Source organism: Wyeomyia smithii, chromosome 3, assembly GCF_029784165.1.
Source record: "Wyeomyia smithii strain HCP4-BCI-WySm-NY-G18 chromosome 3, ASM2978416v1, whole genome shotgun sequence".
In the NCBI taxonomy this organism is placed as follows: Eukaryota; Metazoa; Arthropoda; class Insecta; order Diptera; family Culicidae; genus Wyeomyia; species Wyeomyia smithii.
Genome location: NC_073696.1, coordinates 186548298 through 186564745, shown reverse-complemented (window position 1 = coordinate 186564745; position 16448 = coordinate 186548298). Strand labels below are relative to the sequence as shown.

At 41.8% G+C, this 16448-nt stretch overlaps 1 protein-coding gene across 3 annotated transcripts in view; it reads right to left on the bottom strand.

Annotated features, from left to right (window-relative positions):
* Positions 1-16448, bottom strand: part of LOC129732571 (zwei Ig domain protein zig-8-like) — an 801587-nt gene that overhangs the window by 11326 nt on the left and 773813 nt on the right. For all 3 annotated transcript variants that reach the window (XM_055693546.1, XM_055693545.1, XM_055693547.1), the window contains one exon: positions 12842-12969. In XM_055693546.1, coding sequence (XP_055549521.1) covers positions 12842-12969 — 128 coding nt within the window. The remainder of the gene's footprint in view (positions 1-12841; positions 12970-16448) is intronic.

Here is a 16448-nt window from a genome sequence, read left to right as displayed (position 1 = left end):
GCGGATAAAATGAATCAAATAATTAACAAGGGAAACTCCAGTTCTCTGACTTTTTTCGCCTCGTGATTTTTGTTTCATGCAAACTACTTGGATGGAAACTATGCCAAGTAATTCTGTCAAAGTAATTTTGATCTCATCAATGCTTTGAATGCATTGGTGAGAACTTTTAAGACAACCTTTAACGATTTAGCGTTCTTGGTGTCATACACGCAAAAGTTGAAGTCTTGTACAATCATTGTGTCTTCCCGATTCGCACAAATGTTGCACAGAAATCGCACAATAAATGTGTGGAACGCAACAGTTGTACTGTGAACACATTGACATAGATTGAAATCAGAATATGTATCATATACCGACACTTTATTCCTTCGAGTGTATTAGTGACTGCTCTTTGTCTCTTGCTCGTAGATTTTCCAAACGAGACAAGATACGTCACATATAATTTGCAGGTTGCTCTTTCGCTTCTTTTTCGTTTCGGGTTGCGACGCGCAAGACGATGTCTCGTCGCTTTACGAAATGAGCGAGACATCCGTGCTGTACATACTAGTTGCCAGTGTTGTTAGTCTCACTCATACTGTCGGTGCGTGCTTGCTGCTATTCAGAGGAATGCATGAAGAAGAAAAAGTATCTCGAAAGTGTGTGTGCAAAAGACTTGAAAAGCGTAGCATATGTTTCGTCCTCAAGCAGAAAGGAGGAGAATGGTTTTGCTTCTCGCTCGCTTTGCAATGCTGCTTGATACCAGTTGAAACTGTTTAGGTGTAGTAGTTTGGAGCTGCCAAATACATTGGAGAAACGCTAGAGCATTAATTGCGTTATGCCCAACACGCAATCATTGTACTGGTTCCGAATTACATCAACAAATGCGCTGAAAACGCACAATTTTGTACTGGTTTCGCACCATCCAACTTTTGCGTGTAGGTAAAAAAATACATCTTGTCAGTTAAATACTGAACAAGACGATTACGACCCTTAATTGACTCGGCCAATAAGCGGCATTCGCCTCTACGGCCAATTGATAGGTAACTTTAACGTCAGAAACAAACGTTGAAAGTTTCTTTTTAAATACATGAAATTTCAAAGACATAATAATAACAATAGGCTTTTTCACTATTTTAAAGAATTTACATTTTGTATGATTTCGTTAGCAATAACTTCCATTTCAGCGGCTTCTTGCTCAGGCAAAATATCAAATACATTTTCGCTGCAAACACTCCAATTGTCCGAGAGAGAATCCTCTCTCATTCTGTGTAGTGATACACGTTTATTTTTTCGCCCTGTCATTTCAGGTGATACGAAAAAATTAAGAAACAAATGTTGGATTCAAAGGTAGGTAGGCTTGATACATACTGATGTAAATTAACATCCAGGTAGTCTTCAATAGACGTACTGACAAAACACAAACTTTGAGGCTATTGGCAGTCAAAGACCTGTCCACAAGCAACCCGAAACACGTCTGATATGTAGGACAGATCAAGCTCTTGGTCTTATACGTGCCCTTTCCTTTATTTTAGTTTCTGTTTTTTTGAGAGTTTTTGTTGATTTCAATACATGTATGTATAAATTACCTGTTAAAATAATAAATGAAGCTTTAATTTGAATGATAAAATTATTAAAAAATTCAACTAAATAATTCATAGATAGCACATTTCAAATTTACTCAATTTTTGCATTTGAAAATTATTATCCTAACAAAACTCGTCGAATGACAGTTTTATTCCACTTTTCTCTACCCTCATTGCTTCGAAATCTATTCAATATTGTGTGCAAAGCAATTGTTACCCTGCCAATGTTTCACACTCCTCAATAAATATGTGTATTGCGATGGGAATTGAGTGGATGAAAAATAATATCGCCGCTGGAATCGTGCGCTTTGCAAAAAAAACGCAGCATCGGATATTAACAGCAGCTGTAGCGGTGTTCGACTGCCATCACAGGAGGAACCGATCTTTCATACGCAGGAAGATATAACAGGATGGTTACACGACTCCAGCAGTGCTCGCAAATATTTACCCATCAATAATTCATGATTCGAAACAGCGTTAACGATCGGTTACTCCTAGTTAACTACCTTTGCGGTAGAAAGACGCGTATGTATGTGAGAGTAGGCCCGGTTGGGTTTGTGCTCTGCTTTGGCCGACGAGGCACGGAGCTACTGGGAAATTTTTCCACCAATCATGCATAACGAGGTGGCATCGAAGAAATTGTGATGCCGGTAAATGGTTTTCAATTGCAATCGATCTACGGTTATTGGTGCGGAAGACATAAACTGTATCGAATGCAAAATGGTCATTTTGTTTCATTCAATGGCGCTCGAACAGTGTCGATTTCGATTAGAACTGGATGTTAACGTTCACAATCAAGTATACATTTTGGGTACGAACCATGTACAAAACATTTAGAAATAAATTTTCGAGTCAATTTAGTGTTTCTTATTCATCACTCATATGGAATCTTTTGTCCTACCAGTTTTACAGAATAAACCATTTTCCCGAATATTTTACAGTTAATTGTATAGTGATACAGTGTAATAATAACATCATTTTTGTAACTAAATGTTAGTTTCTTTGGAAAATGGAAATGACAGAAATTCTGACTCAGAATACAAAAAGGATCTGAAAACGAAAAAACAGATGTACTGTTCGACAGAAGGAATCAAATGTTATAACAACCAAAAGATGCAGTAGACTGAGCTTGCTGATTCATTAGTAAATTGCCACACAGAGAACGTTGGAACCGTTGTTCATCCGTTGTTGTCCGTGTGCACAACTTTAGCAACAACTATCTTATGAACTCCTAGCTCAACGTGTGCACACAATTCATTCGGATGAAACAAATGCAAAAACAAAAACCCAGTGTGGTTCTTATGCCCGGTGAAGCTGCTGTACAGTTTCACCTGGAGCCAAGGCAAGGAAGTGGCGCACTTGCTGGGGCAACCTAGATTCCCCGTTTCAAAGTTGCAGCCCCATTTTCTACACTATACGGCATCGTTCGGCTCTCGGTTTCATCTCATCTTCGGACGAGGCTAAGAACTGTACAGCGATATCATCACGGCGTCGGTCATGTTGCACTCCGGTTCCTTCGGAATCGTACCTCTCACAGCGGCATGCTTCTTGGTTGTAACGATTTTCAAAATTTTATTAGCAGAGCCTGAAAATAGCTTTAAGCACGCAGCCACTCGAACGGCAGGAGAGCCCAAGTGAAAAGGGAAAACTATGCTGTGCAAGCAAATATCATCATTCATTTCTTGTTCATTTTGAAATTGAAATATTAAGTGTTCCGAGCGCAGTCAACTCTTGGATAGCTGCTTCGGTCAGGACTTGGCGCAAGCAAAACTGTGGTACAGTTGGCCCAGCGGGGAATTTGCCGCAGACTAGTGGGGAAACGAAAATATGTGCTACCGACCGCCAATCCGCCCAGCAGAGAGTCAATGCGGGGCACGGTCTAGAGTCTAGAGCAAACCCACCACTGCTGCTACTGTTGGCAGCGAGTAGGAAACGGGATAGAATGCATGCAATTATAAATTCTACCGTGGGATGGGACCGCACAGTAGACTGCATCATCTATATTGTGCGGACCGGGTGTACCTGTCCTGACTGCTTGAAATCGCTCACGGAGTAAGCCCGGCTCTGTCTCCCCAGAGTGCAGTCAGTGTACTGGATGGTTGCATCTCTGATGCAGCATAACGACTGTAGCCAGTGTTTGTATTAAAACCGTTTTTCTATTTAATATGCACGCCAGGCACGGTAATGGGACGTATTTGTACATATATTCTGCATAAAATTAATCTGTACAAGTTCCGGTTGACGACGTATCACACCGACTGTAAACTGCACCAGAATTGTTTACATTAATGGTTAAAGTTCAAATCATGTTTCTCCGCACGACGACACGCAATGGTAATATAGTTTAATATCACTTTACACCTCTGTAAAATCTGAGGTCTACCCGACAACTATTTCTTGGGTGAAGAATGTTAAATGATTCCAGTTTTATTTGTCATATATTGGTATAAGAATGTATTTATTATTTACTTTACCAGTTTCTGAAAAATCTGAAGAAATTTTATTTTGGAATCAGAAGAAATTTTTTTGTTTTGTTGCAAGCACTCCCACAAATAGTTATGGTTTTGGGGTCGTATCTTTCCCACCTAACGGTCCAACTCGTCTTAAAAGCAACTTATTGAGAGGCTCTAAATTGCTGTTTCACACAGGTGTGAGGTTTCCAGGTGTTTGCAGACACCTGAGATGTCTACTCATTTGGCAAGACCCCGGATCCTTTTTCCCCCCGGATTTTCTCAGAAAGCATTGCTTCGGGTGGAAGCTCGTCTCTAACTGTTGTGAGTCGCAGACATTTGAAGACCATGTGCTCTGTTGTTTCTCTCGCCACAATTAATTCTGGACACATAGGTGGCGCTGCATATTCGAAGCGATGCGAGTACAACCTGAAATAACCTAAACAAAAACTGCTTAAAGTGAAGGTTGACTCTCTCATGCTTCTTGATCCACATAGAACTGGATTCAGGCTGTGCGTCCATCATAGTATTTCTAACTCCACTGATTTCAACTCCGCCTGTAACGGTTCTCCTTGGTTCAGTCTAGCCTTTACGAATAGACTTGAATTATTGAGAACTGGAGCAGAGGGTCCAAAGCCCCTGAGAAGGAGGATGGTTGAAACGGCTCCTAACCATGGCTGTTACGTAAAATCCAATGGTTAAAAAAATCACTAAGCTAAGGTGTTATTCGACCCGTGCCGATGGATGACGTGGTGGGGGGTTAATAAATACCCAGCCTTTAACGGAGCCTGTGGAATACCAGGGCACCCTTCACAGTAATTAGCCCTTACTGCATCACGCGGGTCACTGATGCAGCGGACTCTTCTTTACCCAGCGACTCGTGGGAATTTTATGAACGACTTCAATTCAGGAAATTCGGCCACCGGCAGCCTTTCTTTGCCTGTACCCATGGACTTATCGGAGCGCAGTCCTATAAAAACAAACGCACCGGGCGGAACGGAGGAGATGGAGCATGAGGACGACTTCAACCTCGACAGCGAATCACTGGACGGAGGACCCTCTGCTTCATCCCTAATCCTACGTTCTCCACAAGGGAATGACGAAAGTCAAATGAACTTACTTCCCGGGCCAGAGACAAGGCCCGATGACGAAGGGAAACCCGAATCATCGGCACCCCTTGTCCAGCGACTTTCTAACGCACAAAGGCGGCGACTGAGAAAAAATCTTCTGCTTAATTCTAACAACGCACAGAACTTAAGTCTAACACATACGAGTCATTATTATTATAAACACTAATTTCATTGAAAGGAAAGTCATTTATTCTAAACAACAAATAAATTGTAGTGAAAATATTAAAAAAATCAACATAATTATAGACATAATATTTAAAATTGCTAGATAAATATTCATTGTCAATTCGGCTCTTGAAGCAACTGACGTCGAAATACTTCAGCTCTCACTCCAAATTCAAAGAGATAAAAGTATTCCTTGAATATTGCGCTCATCGAATGTAGAGGTGAGTTTTGAAGATACTCAGTTCTTGCTAGTAGACGACGGAGGAAACCGGCTCGAGATTTCAAACGTCTAGCTTGGGCACTTACGTTAAGCTGCTCTAACAAAGAACTGCAATCAATTTCAGATGAAAGAAGCTTGGTAGCGAAAACGGCTTTCGAAATCTTTCGTCTTCTCTCCAACGTTGTAATGCCCAGCAATTGACAGCAAGCTTCATATGGAGGTAGATCATGTGGGTTGAGCCATCGTAGATTCCTAAGTGCGTACCAAACAAACTTGCGTTGGATGCTTTCAATTCTGCGAATCCAAATTGCATGATACGGTGACCAAATGACGGCAGAAGACTCCAAGTGTGATCGTACTAACGCAAAATATAGCGATCGAAGGCATAGCGGGTCGTCGAACTCCTGGGCGATTTTAAATAAGAATCCGAGCTGTCGATTCGCTTTATCTATTACAAACTGCTGATGTTGTCGGAAAGTAAGTTCAGAGTCGAGTTAAACACCAAGATCTTTTACGACTTCTACACGCTCCAACGTATGGCTAGCGATCGTGTAATCAAAACGGAAGGCTTCGCGGCTTGATTTATGATGGAATGAGATTGTTATACACTTTTCGATACTAAGGGTCATTCGATTGATATTACACCACGCAGCAAAATGGTCCAGGTAAGACTGTAGTGTGTCGCAATCAGCCCAACTAGTCACTTCGGTGAAGAGTTTAAAGTCATCCGCGTAAACAAGCATGCAATTTCCAGTGAAAAGGTGCATCGCATCGTTGAAAAATAAAATAAACAGGGTTGGCCCGAGGTTGTTGCCTTGAGGTACACCGGAGTAGTTGGTAAACTCCCGAGATAAAGATGAGCCAATTTTTGCTAGTAAAGTTCTTTGTTTTAGGTACGACGCCAGCCAGCCACAGAGGCGATCAGAAAATCCCAGTTGTTTAAACTTCTTGAAAGCTATATCGTGGTCGATTCGATCAAAAGCAGCCTTTAAATCGGTGTAGATTGCATCTACTTGATTACCTCTGGATATCCCGTCAAAAAACACAGAGATGTGAACTCCATGAGATTTGTGTCAACTGATCTGCCAGGCATAAATCCATGTTGCTGTGTAAAAATGTAGCTGCGACAGTTGAACATGATAGAATCGCTAACTATTATCTCAAGCACTTTAGAGCCAGCACAAAGGGACGTTATCCCTCGATAGTTTTCAACTAACTGCTTCTTACCCTTTTTGAATACCGGAAACCTCATCGATTTTTTCCATTCATGAGGAGACTGAGCTTGCTGCATCGAAAGGTTTAGAATTTTCAAGAAAGGGGTTTTAATCTTCTGCATGCACCTTTTAATGAAAACAGGTGGGACACCATCTGGTCCAGACGGTTACCAAGGTGGACGTAGTGTTCTACTGCAGTTGTTATGCTCCATAACGTTGGTTTGTGAACGTCTGGATCGTCGTGTGGCGAAGTCTTTGTATGAACCAGAGGATTTATCAGAGCTTAACTTGAACCTGGCCGAAATCGGTGCCATTAGTATTTACAGCAGAAATGATGTGAAGTCGATTATCGATGTCACGTTCTGTAGTTCAGGACTGATCACGGAGCTGGAAAGTAGACAGTGGCAGTACAAATTACGACCACCAGGCTGTCCGATAAACTGTAGACCTTAACTCGGAGCAACAAGCGGTTCAGTGAAAGCTTTAGCCTTTGTGACTACGCAATTCGATGCCGAGATATTTGCGCGCTTGGTCACGGTTTTCACTCCACGGTGGTGCCAACAAGGTCGTAATGACTATGACCAAGAGCGTGTTGGTTCCTACAGAGTGGTCACCAGCGATATTGAAGTGGATCATTGGAGGACTCTTTCCATTCCATGAGCTTAGTCTATTGAGTCATCCCTCGTCCAACGTCCAAGTATCTCAAACGCGGACCAGGGCAAATGTCGAAAACGTAAGTGACAGCAGTCGTGATGGGTCATGCAACGAGCCGTGGATGATGTAATGCCGAATTTCGGAGGCGTTGCTTCCCGTACTGGGTGAACGGTACCAAAATTCATCGGAAGGGAAATATAAACGATCTTACGTCTCACCTTTTAAAGTGAATGTATCTCTGGTTACCACTTTAGCCGTTGTAGATTCATCGCGTCTGTCACTCTGATGGCAACGGGCTCTTGATCACACGAGAATAGCGAACTTAAAAATTTTACGTCCTGGATTTGCTAGCCAGGAAATACAGAGCTTGCCTTGCAGACTACAACGTCGCAAGTGCGTTCACTACTGCCGGTTGGAGCTCCATAGGGCTTGCGCTCAGGAGCATCCATGTACAGGTGTCGCTGTACAAGATTCTGGAAAATTACTTCCATAATCGAAAACTTACTTATAACACGGAGATGGGTTAGAAATGCGTCCCAATTACTGCAGGGTTCGGTGTTGTAGAATGTCATGTATGACGGGGTGTTGAAACTCAAGTTCCCTGTAGAAGTTGTGATCGTAGGCTTTGCAGACGACACAACGCTAGAGGTCTACGGTTAGTCGATCGAGGAGGTCGAGTTGACGGCCGTGCACTGTATACATAAGGTCTAAGACTGGATGCACTCCAGGAAAGGTGCTGGTCAGCGTAGGAGACGGCACCTTCACCTCAAAACGATCTCTGAAGCTCTTGGGGGTTATGGATGACGATAAGCTTACATTTAAAAGTCACTTCATATATGCCTGCAAGAGGGCTTCAACAAGTATCGCAGCACTATCTTGAATGATGTCGAATAGCGGTGAATGGCAGCAAGCGTAAATTTATTGCCAGCGTAGTTCCGTCTATACTTAGGTATGGAGGTGACCAAGTGTGGTACGAAGCGCTGGGTACTAACAGTTATCGTGGTAAACTGAAAAGTACCTACAGGCTTATGTACCTAAGGGTTGCAAGTGCGTTTCGTACAATGTCTTACAACGCAATCTGCGTCCTGTCCGGCATGATGCCTATCAGCATATCCATTAAGGAGTACGTAGAATGCTTTGACTAACGTGACACAAGAGGTATACGAAGTATCAGAAGATTATTTTCTATGATCATATGGCAGCAGGAATGGTCCAATGCCGCGGAGTGTAGATGGACGCGCCGACTTATCCCGGTGGTATCCGGACGGGTCGCGAGGCGCCCTGGAGAAGTTAACTTCTACCTGACAAAGATCCTGTCAGGTCATGGTTGCTTGAGGCAGTATCTTCACAGGTTCGGGCATGTGGGATCCCCCATGTGCCCCGAGTGCGTGGATGCGGAAGAGAGTGCTGAGCATGTCTTTTTCGTATGTCCTCGTTTTGCGCGTGCGTGGAGCGACATGATGGTAGTGAACGGGCCAGACACTACTCCGGACAACCTTGTTCGGAGGATGTGTGAAGTCCCGAACATCTGGAGGGCGGTTTGTGCAGCCGCCTCTCAAATAGTCCTAGAGTTGCAAAGTAGGCAATAGGTTGACCACCGGCACGCCAGTGTTAGCTAACTGCCAGTATTCAAGTTAGTTAGCTAATTAGCTAGAAAACTTGATAGAACCAGGAGGTTTCACAGAGCATAAAAGCCGGCCCCTGAAGCAATACCTAACAATTACCCAGGGGAGCATTATTGGCTGGAGACTGGAGGGTTTTTAGTGGGAAGTGAAATAAAAAAGGAGGAACATCGTGCGACATTCGGATTCGCGAGGCTATGTGATAGTGCCAATACGAATCCGTGGAGTGACGCCTACGGGATCCTGATGGTCAAGGCTGTGCTGGCGCCTCATCAGTGGTCACCAGGTATACTGGAGTGAATCAATGCAGGAGCTCATTCCATATCAAAAGCCTAGTCCCTGATATTCGGTTGTTGATTCATCTCGCGTTTGATGTTTCTCTCTAACGCAGACCAGGGCGAATATCCAAAGCCTGAGTGACAGAATTCGTGCAGAGGCTGGAGAGGAAGTAAAAGGTACGAACAGTTACGAATCCTCCGTGATCGCCATCTTCCTAGAGGAGAATAAAACAACGGGATCGGATGAAGTCCTTAATCTGACTATTATGACGGCCGTAGAAGTAGTCCCCGGACTGTTCCGGTCAACCATAAAGAAGTGCTGGATGATTAGTTCTTTCTGGAGAGGTGAAAGCGACAGAGACAGGTATTATTGCGTAAGCCGGGAAACCGCTAATTCGGTGTGTAGATCTATCTTTATACCTGAAAAAGTGGACAATGTGCTAGAAAGGATTATCATCAATGGACTAGTGAGGTACGCCGAGGATGTAAACGGTCTGCCAAATAACCAGTCCCGCCTACGGAAAGGTATGTCTACTGCGGATATTATCATCACCGACACCAAGACGGCGAAGGCCGCTTTCATGTGCCGGTGCCGCTGTAAAAGATTCTGGAAAGTTACTTTTACAAACAAGTGCTAGTTTACAACACGAAAGAGGCTCAGAAATGTGATCGAATCACTGCAAGATGGACGCACCAAATATTTTTTCCTAATAAAATAGATGGAATCCGGGAAACTTTAATTCTCAGGAAATATTTCTAGGCAATATTAGAAAACGTATAATCAAGAGGGGTTTTGGATTTGACACAGGGAATCAAACGAAAATTCTGTGTGGATACCAGAATCTTGATAAAATATTTATGTTAAACCATTTTATTTGAATATTGCAGTACAAATAGAAACTCTTAACCAACCCGAGTCTCTAGATTATTTGAGCTTATTCTTGTGCGCGTAACTCAATTAATTTCAAATATATTTCTACCACTACAATATTATGAAAATAAAAATTTTCTATTAAAATGCAACATATCAGCGCACTGTATTTGAAATAATAAAAAAGTATATATTATTGTAATCTTCGCTACAAAATTATCACAAAATTCATCCTGTTCAGTCAACAGTCCCTTTTAAGCTAGTTACATTTTTTCCAGCAATGTTCAATGGCTTGTTCATAGCATTTTCCAGTCCATTTTTTTCGAGTTTGAGAATAGAAAATAATTCGAGTGGGCTAAATTTTGTTGATCGAGTTCAATGGTTATGCAAAAACGCATGGGCATCAGGTGTGCTAGTGTATTGTTTTGATGACCTTGCTAACGCATATGCACATTATTTGAAGCGGTTCAGTCCATTGTTTATTTTTTCCATCTCGGAGAGTGCAGTGATGAAATCAAGATTTATTCATAGTTACGAATCGAAGCAAAAGTTCGACATTGTTGCTACAAAACATCGCCAAACACGACACCTCCCTCTTCTCCCCACAATATTGTTTTTGATCCAAAGCAAAACGCAGCACCTATTTTTATGTCCTTTCACCAAAAACCATTTCATGGCATGGATTTCATTTTGGCAAAAATAATCGTAAATTCGTTGTTTCTCTGTAGCACAAGCGAACAGTACAACCACAGACAACTTTAATGTTAAATTTTCGAACCAATGAACCATAAATCACTTTTATTGCTCAATCTATTTCCTATTTCCAACCGATCCTAGTGCAATACGACCAGGTCGTACGTTTATCAATAATTTGCGAGTGTATAGGCCACTCAATTGAATCATCGATTTTCTCCTTTTCAGGATTCGTTGTTGATTAGGAACCTTCAACGTTTGCTGAAATAGGCTCACGCAGCTTGGAAGCTCTTGAAATTTATCAATGAGTCCAGCTAATAATATAGTTGGAAAAATAAATTACTATAGCGATGTAGTGATTTAAAGTTAAATGCCTGCATGTAGATGGAACCAGGCTTCCGGTCAAACAAATGAGCCTGGTTAGTGCGCGGTGTGAGCTTCACTTTTCCCGGAAACTCAAACAGTAATAAGCACTTTCACACTTTGTGCAAATCTATGCGGCACCACGGCATCAGCCGCGAACCGCGAATAAATCTCGGAGCGAAACCGCGAAGAATACAAACGTCTGCTTGTGGCATCCGGTTGGTCGTTCGGCGAAAGAAAAAGACCGCACGCGAGTAGGCGGGGCGCGGTGCAGCGCCGTTTTCAATTCGGTGCCTGTTTTCCTTTCCGTTAGCCGGCCTTGCGTGCGGAACACTAAGTGAAATTTATGTCTTCTAAGTGCACGTATCTATTCACCGGAAACGACAAAGGCAGAGAGAGGGGTCGTGCTGATCCTAACGCTCGACGGGAGTTCCATTTCGCCATAAAATCCATTACCATATTCATGGCATCCAGTCAGTCAGAACTAGTTCGGGAAGCGGTTCAACGATGGAAGTGTGCTATGCTAACCTTTATTGAGTCGCTCTGTAGCGTCGTTGTTGTACAGTGAATATCCTAGCGGCAAGCAACGGCTGAGTTGAACTTTTCTATTGAACAACGTACATCGTATGGTACAAGCAGTTGACAGCTAGTCAGAGCGCAAGATGAAGATACGGTGGTTTCGCCTGGCTCTGTCATTCGTTCCTCAGGAGATTACAATAGACACCGACTAGCTTGACTCTACTGACTCAGTGTATAGAGTTTCGATCTTTCGCGGAAGAACTTTTTTTTTGTCTGTGACTGGAAACCGGTACGTTAGGATAGTGAAACATGATTCAATTCCGTTCCTAGGGTTGCGGATGAAATTCCCAGCGATGCCCACATGATAAATAGAGTCTGGCAGCTTTCGTTTTCGTGCTAACGTCTTGATTGTGCACGCATCAAGTTTGTGTTGGTACTGGAAATTAAGAAGTTACTGGATCGTCTGCTAACCGGTTACCGGTGATGTTAGACAATATTTGGTTTTACCATTGTGGGTTTCCTAGAACTAATACATTTATCCAAAATTACTGCGCCTTGTTTTGAATATCATATCAAATCAAAAGTGCTGTGAACCAACTTCGTGTCTTACCGTAGATAACAAGGGAACAAAAAGTTTTCCTGTGTCCAATTTGAGTGATAACGATCCGACTATAGAGTGGAAACGATAAATTTTGGAAATATATTTTCCAGCGACTTTTGCCTTATTCACCGAATACGGTTCCACTCGTGAATATAAATAATTCTACTGTTTGTATGCATTACTCTCAGAAGATATCGTTCGCACCTTTCGAAGCGAAATCCAACACTGCAAGCTTGGCCTTTTCACCTGTGCCGGTATGCGTACCTTTCTTTCCGCTCGGTAAGCAGCCGGCATCATTGGCATTCCACTCCCGGCCGAAAGAATGAAACTGCCTAAGCATGTCGACCCAATTTGTATAATATTTCATATCTGGCTTTAATAAATGATAACGAATTGAGGCGATAGCAGTCAGAGTAAATGAAATGACGGCTGCTTTCCTTAAGCTTTTAAGCCTTTGCTCCGTTTACCTCTGTGACTGCTACTGATATTTTTTACTTACAACGTTGTTATGGTTCCAGAATATGTATGCCGGTGGCTCAGGGGAGTCTTTTACCACGCACGTTAAATTTATCGTCGAACCGCTCTCGATGTACAGGTCCGGGGCTCCAATTATTTCTGTCGAAGGTTCTGCAAGAATGAAACAGAGAGGGGAAAGCGATGAGAATGTGTTATACAGGAATTCGGTCAGGTGTGAAAGATCGGTGGAAGGGGTTTAAAAATTGAATATGTTTTATGCCACATATTGTCTTTAGCGTAAAATTGTTTTCGTAAAATGAAATCTTATTAAGAAACTCATTCCATTGACTGATATGTGGATGAAAGAGTTTTTTAAATCAAATCAAATTTTCATGAAATCATTGAACAAATAAACAAAATACGCTTACTTGCTCTTAGCTTAGCTTAGCTAGATTTATCCTGAATTTTGTAAAACAAACCATTTTTCACAACGCTTCCATATCCATATCCATATCCATCGCAGCCCGTCGCAGTAGGTTACCTAGATATCCGCTGCAGTTGTTTACGTGCAAAATTGGCAACCTAGGTAACCACTACAGTGTCAATTATGTCGGAATGATTCAACATTCTCAGTATGATTTTTTCGTATTAACAGAAACTGATTTGGCAACTTTTATTTTCTTCAAAGCAGTGAAAACAGATGAAAATACATACAGTTAAAATTTAGGAATTTTAGGAGTTCATCTCATATATTCCCGCAAATTCAAGCTTGTTTTTGGAAATTTGAAGTGAACATTTCAAAGATTAAAGTATTCTTGGTGTAGTGAGTGATTTTGTTTAGTGATTAAAATAAAAAGTGGTCTGCTAGTTATGAAAAAAACTTTGGTTGGCTGCTGAACGAGTCCCGTTGTAGCCGTATAGAACAATGCGCGGATTTTGTTTTCTGAGGTAGGTGATTGAATTAAACGAGTTTTCGATTGCAGATGCCCGACTATAATAACTAATTTATGGCTTATAAGTGAGTTTTTGAGGATTCTACTTTATGAGAAATCTAAAGTGAACTAAGAAGAATCCATTCAATGGATTAACAGATTGGTTTAGTTAGAAAATATGAGTTTTTCCTGTTTTCAATTGTGTTTTCATGTTGTATGAGATAAATATATTGTCTGAGATGAATAATGGGGCAGTTCCCCTAGTAGTGTGAGAAAGAAATAGACTCCGTTGCTCGTGTCGGTCAAGTTTACTTGGGTCGAATTGTTTTTGCGGTGTAGCTACACGAGGACTGCACCAAAACTACACTTGACTACAAATTCTGAATAATGTTAGAATAATGTTGATTGTAATGCTAAATTAAGCTTGGTATAATTATTTTGGGCGCTTGCAAATGAGTGATAATTTTTTGACTAAGCGCGTCGCATTTATTTCAAGATACCTACTCTGTTTTTAATTATTGGTTTGTCTTATTTTATTTCATTTTATTTTATTGTTTGTTGCTATTTGTGTTATTATATAATTATCTAACTATTGGATTGAAATGAAAATGAAAAAGGGAAAAGGTTTGTATATTATGGATATACTGATACATACGAAAAACTCAAATTGTTTTCTCGCCAGTGTTCACTAAGATATGGGGTGAGCTGGAAGTGTGTTTGTCTCTCTGTAAGTGGTAGGACTAGTGAACCTATAAATTAGAGAAAAGACAAGGCACTCACCGTTAAGGCAACTGTCAACATCAAAGCGGATAACGGCAATGCAAAATTATACAGATCGCCAGCAGTGCGGTGAAAGCAATTGCTAGACGCAGACACATGCTGAGAGAGAAGTGCGCGGTGAATTTTTTTCCGCTCTTTCCACATACTGAGGAGAATGACAAGCATGTGTAGAACTGAGTAGTTAGATTTTGCATCACCAGTAGCGGCCATGTTTCGAACTAAAATTTATTGTCATTCTTGGAGGCTTTTTATATACTTAAATTCTTCTAAAGATGGAATGTCAATAAAACCAGTATATGGAGGTTGAATGGAAAAGTACACGATTTTGAACTCTCACACCCCGTACACTGAATTTTTTTCAATACTCATTTTTTTACAAAATGAATCGAAAACCGTGCACATTGCATCAATCACAAGCTCGTTTTCTTTTACTGACTTCCTGCATACGTGTTGAGTAACTAATAGTCGTCACGTAAGTTCTTAGCTTTTTCGTGTTGAAAAGCGACGCTACGGGTCTTGGCAAAAAAACTCTTCAAAGCAGTTCTTAGTGGACTTTCTGACATAGAAAGTGACACCCTGTGAGATGAACTGTTTCAAACCAATCCAAATCTACAAGATGACGTATAACAACAATGCTCAGAAATACCGTGATGAATTGTACCTCGTGGTCTTGGAGAAAAATTCAACGTTCCTGACGTGTTTGCAGTCTATTTGAGCTTTTTTACACATCATTGCAGCCTGGGAACATTACAAACCAGCACATCGTCACTCCATGTTGTTATTACCTGCTATTTGGACACGGCACTAAAAACTGGAATACGGTATAACGCTGACTTAAGTGGGGTCAGATGCAAGCTCCCGACACCTTATAACTGACAGAAGCCGCCAACCCATAAAGCACTGGCCGAAGCACAGAAGATCCGCAATAGAACCTCAACCAACAACCAGCCTAGTTGCTGGAAAGTCCCTGTGAACAAAACGCGAAATATCAATACCGATTCGCGTCGCCCAATCACTATGTTTGCATCTATTTCTCTGAATAATGGTCCTACAGCTTCGTCTGGTGATGTCAAGGCATCGAGCAGTTCCTTACTTCCTCAGGGACTTCTGAGGCATGGAATGAAATTCACACGAAAAGACTCCGATAACACTAACGAATGTTCTCTTTTCTCTTCGTGCATTGGCAGAAGTTTGCGCAGCCCTGCATGCTTGCAAAATCTGGGCAGAACAGCTGCAAGCAGCAGTTTGTATTCTCCCCAAACACGAACTATGAACACATTAGCATTGCCTATTGGAACGCTTTCTCTACAGAAACAAAATCATCGGTTTGCTCAACGAGCATTACCATCATCAACGGGACGCATCTTGATGCTGATGTCAACATCTACCTTCCTGATATCCGAATTCAACGTAAGCTGCAACCAAGTTTCAATCTCAAAACCATCATGGGTGGAAAGTTTCCTGGGTGAAAGTACTCCTGTCGGCCCAATCATTTTGTGCGATCTACTGTCCGTCACGAGTCAGCTCAAGCAATTTACTCGTCATCGGCAAAGTTTTTTCTGGGTTGGTGGCCTAAATACCAAACATCAATTCTTGGCAAACATTACAATGACTCGCAAGAATACACCATCTTGACTCCCTACTCTTCAACCCGGTTTAGCTCTTCTGTTCACTCGACCAACGATTCCTTCATCACCAAAATGGCTAATACCTTTAATCCGATAATCTACGAAGAATTGGGCTCCGACCACTATGCAGTTGTGGTCGAAGTGGGGTTTTCCGTCAACCGATTTCAATTTCTGCATCCTAACTACCATCGTGCTCACAGGGCACGGTTTCAGCAGTATATTGACACCAACATCCGCTACAACATCGAGCTAGAATCGACAGGCGACAGCGCTTGTAATAAATTGACGAGGCCTTATCCACAGCCCGAGG